Source organism: Falco rusticolus, chromosome 9, assembly GCF_015220075.1.
Source record: "Falco rusticolus isolate bFalRus1 chromosome 9, bFalRus1.pri, whole genome shotgun sequence".
Lineage (NCBI taxonomy): Eukaryota > Metazoa > Chordata > Aves > Falconiformes > Falconidae > Falco > Falco rusticolus.
The window spans coordinates 5,377,078-5,391,930 of record NC_051195.1 but is presented as its reverse complement, the minus strand read 5'-3'; the positions used below and the strand labels follow the sequence as shown (position 1 = coordinate 5,391,930).

The 14,853-nt window shown below is 48.2% G+C and overlaps 1 protein-coding gene across 1 annotated transcript in view; it reads left to right on the top strand.

Annotated features, from left to right (window-relative positions):
• The window catches only part of DMBT1 (deleted in malignant brain tumors 1), a 36,398-nt gene extending 25,858 nt beyond the window's left edge, over nucleotides 1–10,540 (top strand). Inside the window, exons 16-27 of the mRNA XM_037400065.1 lie at nucleotides 133–444; nucleotides 908–961; nucleotides 1,381–1,692; nucleotides 2,132–2,185; nucleotides 2,604–2,919; nucleotides 3,831–4,162; nucleotides 6,168–6,345; nucleotides 6,656–6,867; nucleotides 7,124–7,296; nucleotides 7,828–8,216; nucleotides 8,852–9,123; nucleotides 9,689–10,540. Coding sequence (XP_037255962.1) covers nucleotides 133–444; nucleotides 908–961; nucleotides 1,381–1,692; nucleotides 2,132–2,185; nucleotides 2,604–2,919; nucleotides 3,831–4,162; nucleotides 6,168–6,345; nucleotides 6,656–6,867; nucleotides 7,124–7,296; nucleotides 7,828–8,216; nucleotides 8,852–9,123; nucleotides 9,689–9,855 — 2,771 coding nt within the window. The 3' untranslated portion in view covers nucleotides 9,856–10,540. The remainder of the gene's footprint in view (nucleotides 1–132; nucleotides 445–907; nucleotides 962–1,380; nucleotides 1,693–2,131; nucleotides 2,186–2,603; nucleotides 2,920–3,830; nucleotides 4,163–6,167; nucleotides 6,346–6,655; nucleotides 6,868–7,123; nucleotides 7,297–7,827; nucleotides 8,217–8,851; nucleotides 9,124–9,688) is intronic.
• Nucleotides 10,541–14,853: the final 4,313 nt, after the last annotated feature.

Sequence of the window (14,853 nt, the reverse complement as noted above, 5' to 3'; positions counted from 1 at the left end):
CACAGACTGGCCATATTCAACAGGTAATTCAAGCCCACCAGACCCAACTCTGACCTTGCAGCAGCCATGCAGAGGCCCTGCTGCAGGAGCCCATCTGGACACCCTGACCCAGTGCCACATGCCTCACCCCAGGTGCCCGCCTGCGGCTCTCCGGTGGCAGGAACGGCTGCGAGGGCCGTGTGGAGGTGTACTACGGCGGCAACTGGGGGACGGTGTGCGATGACGAGTGGGACCTGAGGGATGCCCAGGTGGTGTGCCAGCAGCTGGGCTGTGGCCAGCCCACCAACGCCCCGGGCAGCGCGTACTTCGGCCTCGGCTCCGGGAGCATCCTCCTGGATGACGTGCAGTGCCGCGGGGATGAGACCTCCCTCGGGATGTGCCGGCACAACGGCTGGGGCATGCACAACTGCGGGCACGTAGAGGACGCCGGCGTCATCTGTGCAGGTGCGTGGGCAGCGGAGGCCACCGGCTCTCGGCAGATCACACCAGGCAGGTTTCGGTGCCCTCCCTTGGAACAGCCATGCTTACCTCCCTGGGTAGAGGCAGAGCGGAGTGGCGAGCCTGGGGGCCTTTGCTGCCTGGTGCTGCAAGCACTCACAGAGGGCACAGCCAGCTCCTCACACTCGCAGCTGAAGCGGCTCAGCATGGTTGCAAAGAGCAGGATTTTGGGATTGCAATGTGGGGAGGTCGGGGCAGCACTGAGGACATGTCCAGGTGGTGCCTGGATGGGGAATGGCAGGATAGGGCCATGTTATCTCTCCCTGAATGAAAGCCTCAGCCTTATTTTTCCATGGCCATGGCCATGGCCATTTCCATAGCCACTGCCGTGACCACGTCCATTTCCACCCATTGCCACGAGCCTGCTGCATTTGCTGCGCTTTCATTCACTCCCTCTTCTTCCTTGCAGATGTGCATTCAACCCCTCATGCAACTCCCCCTGCTGAATGGCCACACACAACAGGTAATTTGTGCCCACCCAGCTTGTTCCCAGCCTTACAGCAAGCGGGGGGAGCTGCTGGCTGGTGCCTGCTGGGTGCAGGGCTGCTGCTCCCCTTTGCCGTGACATTTCCAGGGTGCATCAGTGGTCACCCTCAGGGGATGAGCCATACTCTATGTGCACAAAGGATGTTTTTTCGCAAAATGCCCCCATGCCCTGAGCAGCCCCCAGGACCCCCAGGAAGCTTCCATGTATCCCCCACCAGGGCCCTGGGCAGGGTGAATCTGCCCTCCAAATACCTGGGGTCTTTGCTCAGCCCCTGCGCTCCCCCAGAGCCTTCAGGTCTGCCCCACCCCAGCTCTTGGTCACTGTGGCCAAATCCCTGAAGCAGCCAGGGAGCTGGGGTCCATGACACTGACCCAGTGCCACATGCCTCACCCCAGGTGCCCGCCTGCGGCTCTCCGGTGGCAGGAACGGCTGCGAGGGCCGTGTGGAGGTGTACTACGGCGGCAGCTGGGGGACGGTGTGCGATGACGAGTGGGACCTGAGGGATGCCCAGGTGGTGTGCCAGCAGCTGGGCTGTGGCCAGCCCACCAACGCCCCGGGCAGCGCGTACTTCGGCCTCGGCTCCGGGAGCATCCTCCTGGATGACGTGCAGTGCCGCGGGGATGAGACCTCCCTCGGGATGTGCCGGCACAACGGCTGGGGCATGCACAACTGCGGGCACGTAGAGGACGCCGGCGTCATCTGTGCAGGTGCGTGGGCAGCGGAGGCCACCGGCTCTCGGCAGATCACACCAGGCAGGTTTCGGTGCCCTCCCTTGGAACAGCCATGCTTACCTCCCTGGGTAGAGGCAGAGCGGAGTGGCGAGCCTGGGGGCCTTTGCTGCCTGGTGCTGCAAGCACTCACAGAGGGCACAGCCAGCTCCTCACGCTCGCAGCTGAAGCGGCTCAGCATGGTTGCAAAGAGCAGGATTTTGGGATTGCAATGTGGGGAGGTCGGGGCAGCACTGAGGACATGTCCAGGTGGTGCCTGGATGGGGAATGGCAGAAAAGAGCTGCACAGTCTCTCCCTGAATTAATGCCTCAGTCTTGCATTTCCATACGCATAGCCACTGCCATGGCCATAGCCACCCATTGCCACGAGCCTGCTGCATTTGCTGCGCTTTCATTCACTCCCTCTTCTTCCTTGCAGATGTGCATTCAACCCCTCATGCAACTCCCCCTGCTGAATGGCCGCACACAACAGGTAATTTGTGCCCACCCAGCTTGTTCCCAGCCTTACAGCAAGCGGGGGGAGCTGCTGGCTGGTGCCTGCTGGGTGCAGGGCTGCTGCTCCCCTTTGCCGTGACATTTCCAGGGTGCATCAGTGGTCACCCTCAGGGGATGAGCCATACTCTATGTGCACAAAGGATGTTTTTCGCAAAATGACCCCATGCCCTGAGCAGCCCCCAGGACCCCCAGGAAGCTTCCATGTATCCCCCACCAGGGCCCTGGGCAGGGTGAATCTGCCCTCCAAATACCTGGGGTCTTTGCTCAGCCCCTGCGCTCCCCCAGAGCCTTCAGGTCTGCCCCACCCCAGCTCTTGGTCACTGTGGCCAAATCCCTGAAGCAGCCAGGGAGCTGGGGTCCATGACACTGACCCAGTGCCACATGCCTCACCCCAGGTGCCCGCCTGCGGCTCTCCGGTGGCAGGAACGGCTGCGAGGGCCGTGTGGAGGTGTACTACGGCGGCAGCTGGGGGACGGTGTGCGATGACGAGTGGGACCTGAGGGATGCCCAGGTGGTGTGCCAGCAGCTGGGCTGTGGCCAGCCCACCAACGCCCCGGGCAGCGCGTACTTCGGCCTCGGCTCCGGGAGCATCCTCCTGGATGACGTGCAGTGCCGCGGGGATGAGACCTCCCTCGGGATGTGCCGGCACAACGGCTGGGGCATGCACAACTGCGGGCACGTAGAGGACGCCGGCGTCATCTGTGCAGGTGCGTGGGCAGCGGAGGCCACCGGCTCTCGGCAGATCACACCAGGCAGGTTTCGGTGCCCTCCCTTGGAACAGCCATGCTTACCTCCCTGGGTAGAGGCAGAGCGGAGTGGCAAGCCTGGGGGCCTTTGCTGCCTGGTGCTGCAAGCACTCACAGAGGGCACAGCCAGCTCCTCACGCTCGCAGCTGAAGCGGCTCAGCATGGTTGCAAAGAGCAGGATTTTGGGATTGCAATGTGGGGAGGTCGGGGCAGCACTGAGGACATGTCCAGGTGGTGCCTGGATGGGGAATGGCAGGATAGGGCCATGTTATCTCTCCCTGAATGAAAGCCTCAGCCTTATTTTTCCATGGCCACTGCCATGGCCATTTCCATAGCCACTGCCGTGACCACGTCCATTTCCACCCATTGCCACGAGCCTGCTGCATTTGCTGCGCTTTCATTCACTCCCTCTTCTTCCTTGCAGATGTGCATTCAACCCCTCATGCAACTCCCCCTGCTGAATGGCCACACACAACAGGTAATTTGTGCCCACCCAGCTTGTTCCCAGCCTTACAGCAAGCGGGGGGAGCTGCTGGCTGGTGCCTGCTGGGTGCAGGGCTGCTGCTCCCCTTTGCCGTGACATTTCCAGGGTGCATCAGTGGTCACCCTCAGGGGATGAGCCATACTCTATGTGCACAAAGGATGTTTTTCGCAAAATGCCCCCATGCCCTGAGCAGCCCCCAGGACCCCCAGGAAGCTTCCATGTATCCCCCACCAGGGCCCTGGGCAGGGTGAATCTGCCCTCCAAATACCTGGGGTCTTTGCTCAGCCCCTGCGCTCCCCCAGAGCCTTCAGGTCTGCCCCACCCCAGCTCTTGGTCACTGTGGCCAAATCCCTGAAGCAGCCAGGGAGCTGGGGTCCATGACACTGACCCAGTGCCACATGCCTCACCCCAGGTGCCCGCCTGCGGCTCTCCGGTGGCAGGAACGGCTGCGAGGGCCGTGTGGAGGTGTACTACGGCGGCAGCTGGGGGACGGTGTGCGATGACGAGTGGGACCTGAGGGATGCCCAGGTGGTGTGCCAGCAGCTGGGCTGTGGCCAGCCCACCAACGCCCCGGGCAGCGCGTACTTCGGCCTCGGCTCCGGGAGCATCCTCCTGGATGACGTGCAGTGCCGCGGGGATGAGACCTCCCTCGGGATGTGCCGGCACAACGGCTGGGGCATGCACAACTGCGGGCACGTAGAGGACGCCGGCGTCATCTGTGCAGGTGCGTGGGCAGCGGAGGCCACCGGCTCTCGGCAGATCACACCAGGCAGGTTTCGGTGCCCTCCCTTGGAACAGCCATGCTTACCTCCCTGGGTAGAGGCAGAGCGGAGTGGCGAGCCTGGGGGCCTTTGCTGCCTGGTGCTGCAAGCACTCACAGAGGGCACAGCCAGCTCCTCACGCTCGCAGCTGAAGCGGCTCAGCATGGTTGCAAAGAGCAGGATTTTGGGATTGCAATGTGGGGAGGTCAGGGCAGCACTGGGGACATGTCCAGGTGGTGCCTGGATGGGGAATGTCAGAAAAGAGCTGCACAGTCTCTCCCTGAATTAATGCCTCAGTCTTGCATTTCCATACGCATAGCCACTGCCATGGCCATAGCCACCCATTGCCACGAGCCTGCTGCATTTGCTGCGCTTTCATTCACTCCCTCTTCTTCCTTGCAGATGTGCATTCAACCCCTCATGCAACTCCTCCTGCTGAATGGCCGCACACAACAGGTAATTTGTGCCCACCCAGCTTGTTCCCAGCCTTACAGCAAGCAGGGGGAGCTGCTGGCTGGTGCCTGCTGGGTGCAGGGCTGCTGCTCCCCTTTGCCGTGACATAGCGGAGGCCACTGGCTATACCATGGGTCTCACAGCCCTCTGTGCCTGGCCCCCTGCATCTCCGTCCCCTCTTCACTGCGTTCCCCATTGTGGTACCCTATGGCCCCAATGTGGGGACATGTCTGTGCCCCAGCACCTTTGTCCTGAGCAACACATCTCACCTCCAGCTCTGTTTCCCTCACACCCACAGCTGCCATGACCACGCCAACACCTTCAGCAGGTAATGCTCTTCTTTGGCTCTTCTCACCTTGTTTATTTGTGGTCTGTCTCCCTGTTGGGCTTTTTTAAATTTGATTTTTGCTTCTGTGGCAATATGACTTTACAGTTGCATGCTAATTCTTAGACAGGCTACGATAACCCCTTGAATTTCAGTGATGCTTATTTTGTTGTTATGCTCTTTGGCTTTGGGCAAGCCATTTTCTCACTGAGATCTTCAGCTGGGTGAAGGTTTAGGAAGTTTTTTCTAAACCTCTGACTTCTAACAACATATATCAATATTGGAAGTGTGGTGTTCAAGTATTGCAAAATGTAATTTTTGGCTCTTCTGTTTGCTAAAGGTGCTATGGTCTTCAGCCTGCTATTTTTGCCTTAGAAATCGGATTTTTGATTTAAAGCGAAACCATTTACAACTGGAAATAGTATGAAAGTGAAGGTGTCTGAGAGGCCCATCGAGTCAGCTCAGAGGAATGGCAGTGTCTGGGTACAGCTGGTGCTCCCAAGCTTGGAATAACCAGAGAATCCCAAAAACCTGAGGCAGGGAGGAGTGTGCTGATCTGGGGGGTGTCCCTGTGCAGGAAAATAAAATGGGGTGTTATTGCCTTTATGTTTCACATCTTTTAAGAATTAAGTTCAGAGCTTGTGCTCTCCTTCCTATAAGGAAACTTTTAGGATTTTCTGTTTAACATAAGAATTATGTCATTCATGCTGGCAGGAACATGAAAGATTTTTGCAGCTGTGCTTATAGGAGAAATAAGGTATATTTAAGACTTGGCCCAGCATCCTGGAGTGCTTAGTTCAAGACTGTAAAATTACAGAGCTTCCTAGAAGACTTGCAGCTAATTTATCCTTCAAAGTCTTCAGGGGAATAAAGAGAAGCAGCAGAGTAACCAAAGGGATGCTGTCTGCTCAGTAAGGTACTTCCATGACACCTCCTTGACTGCAGAAAGGAGACACCAGATCAGAAAGCGTCAAGGTGTTACCAGCCCAGCCTGCAGAGGGTGGTCTGACACCATAGATGTGACAGGGAATCCCAACTCCATCACAAAAGTAAACCTAAAGCAAAACCAAATATTTGTTTTTATTTGGGTCATGCAGAATATCACCTCCAGTCAGCAGGAGATCTGCTTTTCAGCAGCTGCCGATGAGACGTGTGCAGCTCGGGTTCAATTTTATAGGGGTTACTGTAAGTGAATTATCTTCCATTTCTTTCTGCAGCACCTTATTTTTGCGGTGGCTCAATCTCAAATTCTTCTGGGGTGCTGCAGAGCCCCTTCTTCCCTGGAAGATATCCAAACAACGCTGACTGCATGTGGGAAATACAAGTAGAGAACAATTTCCGTGTTATGCTCACATTTAGAGATATTGTGTAAGTAAAACATTGATTTCCTGGGCAAATAACAAAGTTAAAAGCTATATGAGAAGTTTGAAAATTTATTTGAAACAAGCAACCTTCCCAATTTTAAAGATACTTCCAATAACATCCAGCAGTTGGAAAGCCAGAACAAAATCTGGATTACTGCAGTACTTTTTACCCACCATTTTCTGTGACATCTACATACAAAACAAATAAAACCTCTGCTGTAAAAACTTTGAGTGCTGAAAGATTCTATCACGTTAGGCAGTCACATCAGAGTTTCTGAAACACATTTGACAAGGTGCTGCTATTTCTTCACCAGGATGCAAGGCAGCAGATGCCAGTACGACTATGTTGAAGTCTACGATGGGCCTCCACACTCTTCCCCGCTTCTTGGGAGACTTTGTTCTGGTTCCTTTCTCACGTACATATCCTCTTCAAACATGATGACCATTCACTTTCACAGCGATTCTAGATACACCTTCCGAGGGTTTCAGGCTCACTACTCCTCCATTCCATCAAATCACAACATTAGTAAGTTCCCAGACAGCGTTTCTGTTTCTAATGACTTGGGAAAGCTCTTACCCAATAAACAAGCCTGTTTATTGCTTTTGTTTGCAAAATAAATATTTGTGTATATTTAAAGATGTTAGGGAAATGAAATTATGTGTCTAAAATATGATGCTTGCCTTCTAAATGAAGAAAAAACCCAACATATGGTACAATTAAAACTTTAATAATTAACAAGTTCCTGAAGTCACTAATACATTGTCATTTCTTCTTCTACCAGCCCTCCTGTGCTTGCCAGACTACATGCACGCTGTGGTTAACAGAGACTATCTCCAGGCTCAGGGCTACTCAGCACAGACGGTCACCCTGAATGACAGCCGCTGTAAACCAACGGTCACGTCACACGAGGTTATCTTCAACATTCCCTACAACAGCTGTGGGACGATACGAGAGGTACGCTCACCGTTGTGCACACTGGATTGCGGGACTCACTTTGAAAAGAGTCATGACAGGGCCATTGTGGTCCACAGCATGAAGAAGTGAACCAGCGAGACCTGGAGGGTTTTAGTGCTTTTGCTTTCCATACCTTCGAGAATCCCCATGCTTAATAGAAATGAGCTTCTAGGGAGGAAAGTGTGGAAGGAAGCTATATCAACTTTGCCTGATTTAAAGTAGACGTAGCCTTGTAAGTGCCGTGCAGGTTTGGGATGGCTGCATACAACACAATTGGCATTTTGTACAGATGCTCAACGAAGTTTCCTCTGCCTTGGATTTATCAGAGTTTTTCTCCACTGATTGCTGTTTAATTACATACTCTAGTAAGGTTATTTACAATGTGTGAGCAGAAAAGACCCACACAGAGTTTCTTGGTTTAAAGAGTTTAAGATGAATCTGCATTTTTAAATTGTCTATTACTCTACCAAAGCTTAGAACATGGAACATGAAAAAAATGTGGTTCCTCATTTTAAATTATATGTTAAACAGGAGAACAATGATACAATCAACTATTCCAACATGATCAAAGTTACATCTTCTGGGTACATAATCAAGAGGAAAAAGAATATTCACTTACATATCAATTGCAAAATGCTACACAACACATGGATGCAAATAATGTATGCTGCTGAAGATACTGTAGATGTGAATGAAAATCAGTTTGGAAGATATGACATGAACATCTCTTTTTATGATTCCTCATCATTCTTGCGGCAAGTGCACGACTCTCCATACTACATTGACTTGAACCAAAATTTGTACCTTCAAGCTTCTCTTCACAGCTCTGACCCAAATCTGATCGTGTTTGTGGATACATGTGTGGCATCACCTGATCCTCATGATTTTAGCACTCTGGCCTATGACATAATCAAGAATGGGTAAGAGCTTTATCGATAAAGTCATTAGAAGCTTGGCTGTAATACCCTTTCTGCCTTTAGTTAAAATAAGACAGCCAATCTGAATTGGTTTCGATCTCATTATCCACAGACTCTTAAAAAGGGCTGTTGTTTTTTTAGTTTTACAGTATGAGCCTCAAAATAAGAAATTACATTTAGACCTTACTAACATTTTATTTCACTTACTTCATTCTTGTCCTATATGCAAAATTCAAAGTAGTGGGAGTGAGGTAGATGAGATAGTGAAAACTGGCAGCAGAAATCTATTGTCCCAGGCATTATATATTTCAGTAAAAAGAGGTCAAGCATTAGACTCATTTTTTTTATGCCTAGTACAAGCACAGACATTAGTAAGAGTCTGTTCTTCTCTCTTCACCACTTACAGTCCCCTTCTCTTGGAAAAAAAAAAAAAAAAAAAGTCACCAATGCTCTAGCTGCTTCATAGGACTTAAGTCAATATTTTTGAAGTCTATACTGTGCTACAAAGTTGCATTGTTATCCCATTGTGTTCCTAGTACCTGGCTACGATATAACTTTGTTTTAATCTATTGGCTTTTTGCAGGAATGTTCACGTGTGTATCCCTGAAGGTTAATTCCCTTTTTTCACTTCTTTCCAGATGTGCTAGAGATTCTTCCTATGCTACCTACCAGTCCCCCTACAGCCACTTTGCTCGGTTCAGATTTAATGCCTTTGAGTTCATCAGCCGCCACAGGCTGGTCTACCTGCAGTGCGAGCTGGTGGTGTGCCGGCTCCGGGACTATGCTTCCCGCTGCTACCAGGGCTGTATGAACAGATCCAAGAGAGATGCACGTTCTGCTGAGGAAAGAGTGAATGTGGTTGTTGGACCACTTGGGCTTCGAGAAGGGGGTGCTCAGAGCAGGAATATGGGTAAAGTCAAATAAATTTGTCTCGTATTTACTCTAAGACTACTTCGGGCTTCAAGGAAAGCCAGAGCTCTGCGTTTCTGGCACCACTGAAACTGGCTTTTGCTAACTTCTCCATAAAAAAGAAGGGACTGTCTGGCTGACCCAAATGTCTACAAATCTTTTCTTTTAACACCTTGCAGCCCCCCTGTTTTCACATGCACATATAAAAAGTACAATTGCTGTGGCGGTCCCAAAGGAGAGGTAGCATGTAACCCATTTTAGTGCTATGAGTCCTTTGACCTAATTAGCTCCAGCCTGCTTGTGTAACGTGATGGCCAGCGGGGAGCAAACTCCCAGCTCTCTTGGGAAACATTTAATTCCCTCAGTTGCCTTCTGCTTATGAAATTTGCTTAGTTCAGTTGTCATCCCTGCTAACATAAAACCTGTTCAAATAGTTTAAAGCAATGAACCTGTAAGAAGTTAGCTTATTTCTGACTGGTCTGGGAACCATCCCTTTTAATGTAGCAGCTCTTTATGCCCTGATGCTTAATACACCAAGATCAAACCCCTCCTGCCTTCACTTGCAGGGCTGGACTCTCCTGTGCCTCCTCCCCAGGCGGGTCCCACTGCTGCTGACAATCCCCTCGTACCCGTCGTTGCTGCTGCTGCCGTCCTGGCCGTTGCCGTTTTCGTTCTTGCCGGATTTCTGGCAAGCCCTGCACTGAAGAAACCATTTTCTCATGGGGTAATGTGAGATCAAAGGTCAGCATCATCCATGATGGTTACAGGGCAAACATCACGTATTACGAACTACCGAAATGCTTCACTGACGGCAGTGCGGCAGTCACATACGTGCCATTTGTAAGAAGCTGTGATGCCTTTATCTACAAGTCCTAGCCTCTTAAAGTGCTTTAGAATAACTTTGCAACCCTAACACCTGTTAAACAATGAAGAAATATTTTAAACGTTAATGTTATGCATTGTTTGATACAGTCATTTTATCGTTTTCCTCGTCTTCAATTTTATTCTCACATCCTTCTAAGACTATTTATCTAATGGCTCAAAATTTTGTGAGCTAGAGAGAAAATATGAATGAGGTATCAATAAATTTTCCAAGGTGTATTAAATGGGAGGAAGAGTTAATTTGGGGAGAAGTAATAGATCATGTCTGGAAAGGAAATGTAATAATTGATCTTACCATGGCATCTAGAATTGCGACTATACAATATTCTAATTATTTTGACTATTGCTTTTAATGCTAATTTTCACATTGAAACAATAATGTATCTGTGCTTATTTATAAAATACAGAGATTTCCAAGCTAAAGTAATCTGTTAGGTGAGCCGTGGAATTTAAAATCAAAGGAAGGAATGTTTACAAAGCAATAATTCTATTTTGTCTTTCAAATTAATGTCTCTGATTAAAATACAAACATTTTACTGTGTGGAAGAATGTAGTCTGTTGGATTAAAAATTCACCAAGCGATGGACTCAGTTCCAGCTTCTGACATACTGAACAGGGAATTTCCAAATACCTTAACGTAGGCTTCAAAAGGAATGAGCTAATTATTTTTCTTTCTGTACAGGCAAATTTACAGGCAATACCTTGCCCTAGGGAGCCAGATTGCTGCCTCTTGGTTCCGAAATGCCTCTTCTTTTGGTTTCCATTACTTTCTCCTGCATGTCACACACAAAAGCACAATAACCCACATTGTTTAGGGAACTTCTAAGGACCTGTCTATGCATTTCCCTCCACAGCCGATGGTTAATCCAGTCCCTGAGCATCCTCCCCCATCCAACCAGGTCCCACATCCGCTGCTCCTCCCACAGCATCACCAAAGGTGAGGACTTCAGGAAAGGTGGCAGGAACTTCCCCTACATGCCAGTGAGGAATAACCGTCCGCTACAGCCGGTGTGTTTCCCCATGTTACTGGAGAGAAAGCTTTCCCTTTGGTACTCAACTTTCTGCCCACAGCTGTGTTTTGAAGCACCACTGTGAGGAGGTGTGGGGTACCTCTTCTCTGTACCAGCGTTGGGCACGCCTCCGGGTGTGTGGCTACAGCAAGGCGTTTCCATGGAGTTGAAGTGTAAAGGGTGGATAAAAAAATAAAATAAGATCTATCAGCAAAGGTAAAACAAATGTCCAAACCTCACATGAAAGGCCTTGGGAGACTCCTTAGTTCCGCGTTGATGACAGACGTATTTGCAAAGCTGAAAAGCCACAGAGCACAGAAACCATCGTGCCCTGTCCCCCAAGCATGTAGTGTAACTGCCACAGCTCTTTTCTCTGCTGCCACTTGTTACCTCCGCGTGGCCCACACCTCCTGCTCCTGACATCCCTGCTGTAGCCCTGCTCGCCTTCTCACTCCGCATCGCAGGATTTATCCCCGTGAACTCCGCAGCCTGTTTCCCACAGAGCTGCTAGGTGCCTGCTGCTGCCTCCATCCTCTGTGCCACCTCCTCCTCGGCCAAGGGCACTGCTGCTCATCCACAGCACCAAAAGCACATCAGCTGGGGCTTCCCCCTGCACCCTCAGCACCACCACCTCAGCCCAGCATCTTCCCAACAGACATTTCCCTAATGCCTGGGCAATCTCATGCTTCACAAGACTCACTAATTGAAACCAGCATCACCACTGAATGCTTTTCACAATGTCTGTCCTCAGTTTTCACTGTTGCTGGTCAAGCCCACTAGTACTTGCCCTGTCCCTCCTGTCCCTGGGAAGTAATTTTCTCCCCTTTCTCTTTAGGTGCATTTTACCTAGTTGAAGGCTGATTTATATTTTTTCTTCCCCATTAATTTTTCACTTCTCTAGATTAAGTACATCCAAATTAAAAAGATGCTGAGCTCTTACAGGTGTTTTGTTTGCAATATTTAAGGCTGAAAATCTGACCTAAACGTTTGTCAAATCAATTGGAAGCCTCCCCATTGACATACATCCCAAACCGGGCACACCCACGGGTCTTATCCAAGAGATTGAATCTCAGCCAGGAGACATTTCAGGTCTCACCAAAATGTCATTTAAACATTGAAAGACATTTCATATCTGTTTTCTAGAGGAAAGAGTTTTGTTCAGTTTTCAACACTTTTGGTTGCTGATCACAATAAAATTACTTCTTTTATTTCCCATGGTTGTATGTTTGGCTCCTCAGGACTTACCTAGCCTTTCAAGGTGTTGTGTGCACATTCATAAACCAGGCTGAAATATGCTGGAAATGCATACAGTCAAATCCCACCTAAGCATTTAACATTGTTGCATGAAAACATGAAAAACGAGACCTGAGATTTTTGCCTTTCACGTCCTAGTTGAAAATACAGAGAATTAAAGGCTAAATGTAAACTACAATTTTTGTTTTGTTTTTTTTTTTGTTTATTTGTTTTGTGTGTGATAGGTGTTAAGTCAACCACATAGAGAAGCCTGGTGCCTGCAAACACAAGGATGACAAGAACCAGGAGCATGTGGAGCCCACTGCCTTTGCTTTTTTTAAATGAATTTTCTTTTCTGGAGGCTGCAGTTAGGCTCGTTATTGTTGCGCCCTCCACCCTCAGAGAAGACACACCAACTGGCAGGTTTTTGCTTTGAATACCTATCTGACTTTGGCATTAGATTATCTAATTCCTTCCTAGTATGTCTGTCACTACTCAACCATGTAGCATGTACTTGTTCGCTCAGTAGTATGTACGCAGCCAACAATCTCAGCACCAGCTAAACATTTTTTGCAACATCATGCTGAAATCCCTTACAAGTGTCAGCCTATGTGAGCTATCCTTTCCACCATGGGAGAGGATAATGACTGAATGACACTGCTGTCCTGGTTTCAGCTGGAAAAAGAGTTAATTTTCTTCCTGGTAGCTGGTATAGTGCTGTGTTTCGGATTTAAGATGAGAACAATGTTGATAACTCATCGATGTTTCAGTTGTTGCTAAGCAATATTTACACCAAATCAAGGACTTTTCAGCCTCTCACCCCACCCTACCTGTGAGGAGGCTGGGGGACGACACAGCCAGGACAGCTGACCCCAACTAGCTAAGGGGATATTCTATACCATATGACACCATGCTCAGTATATAAATGAGCGGGGAAAGATGGCCAGGGACTGGGAACTGGCTGGGCGTCAGGTGGTGAGCAATTCCACTACGCACCACTTGTTCTTGTTTATTATAGTTATTATTATTATTATATAGTTATTATAGTTATTATTATTATTATATAGTTATTATAGTTATTATTATTATATCATCTTCCTTTTCTGTCCTATTAAACTGTCTTTATATGAACCCATGATTTTACTTTCCCCCCCCCCCCCCCCCAGTTCTCTCCGTCATCCCACTGGGGGCAGGAGGGGAGCGAACAAGCAGCAGCTTGTTCATAACTGACAAAACTGCATATTCCTGAACAACTCTTCTGAAGTGGCATTTCAGAAGGATTTTTTAATGGAAAGAGAATGGAACCATAGCAATTTGGTTTCAAACACATACACTACACATTTTTAGGTAAAAATATTGTACATACTCTACGGGTTCCTGCCATTATGTTGCTCCCAGAGTCATCAGGCATCCTTTTTGGCCAGCATTGGGGTTAAAGCAAGCTCAGGAACAAAGTTCTTGTTTGCTTGTTTTTATGCTGAATTTCCTGTGCTTTGATGTCCTGTTTATCTTTCTATTCTAATTCTGGAGTCTGAAGCAGATAGCTGAACTCTGTAGTCCTCATTCCCAGGAACATGCTATAATAATATTTATAATTGGGTATAAATAAACATTTTTTTATTTCTGCATCTTATAGCGACCAAGTAGATTCTTTTTCCAGTTGTTAATAACAAACCCCCATGTCAATTAAAACTAAAAAAAAGCTAGTTTGGGTTTGCAGGATATGAGTAAGAAACACAGTTGTTCTTGTTTTCATTACTTTCTCCCCATGCCTTGCCACAGAAGCCCCAGATAATAATTGACATCCAGCTGAATTAAGAAGCTAAGCATAATCATCTTCTCACAGTTCCGGCTCAGGTGTTCCTTAATGTCTTAAGACCGAATACTTGCACTTAATTTCAATTAAATAACTAAATGAATATACCCTGGAGATCACTTTCACTTGACTGATAGTTATCTTTTTTTAATAACTCCATCAGACTCAGCAACCATGGGCAAGCTTTTTTAACAGGATTGCACTAGAATCTACCTTGAATGAGGATCAGTCAGCCAGCCACCGCAGGTGGGTTGCTGAATTGCCCACCACTTAATAAGCGCAGAGGAAACAGCAAATGCATTTTTTGACACTGACTCACCACTGCCCTTCATTTATGAGCACTTCAAGATAGCAAGAATTACAACCCTTTGCTGTCCTGAACCCAAGCACATTTTCTAGCACAATTTCTGTCATGTCTTCTGTTACAAGAAGAGATTTTCTGTATTTATTTGTTGGGGGTTTTTTGGTAGAGTTTTTATTTTCATGAGGGTTTTTTTTAATTTAATTTTAATTAAAATTTAATTTTTTTTTGTTTGACAGTTTATATCTAGCTGGGAAAAACTAAGGAGATATTAAAATTCTCACAGCAGCTTATGTATTTTAGGATATTTTCTATCTCAGGCTCAAGAACTATGGCAGAAAAAGCATATTATAACAAAATCATGCCTAGCTGAGGAAACTCATCAGTGACCCAGCTGGGTCACTGAGAGGGACATTTGTTTTCATTTCCTAGAATAACACTTGGATCACCTCTTTTGCCCTGAACCACCTGGTACCCATCCAAGCAGAT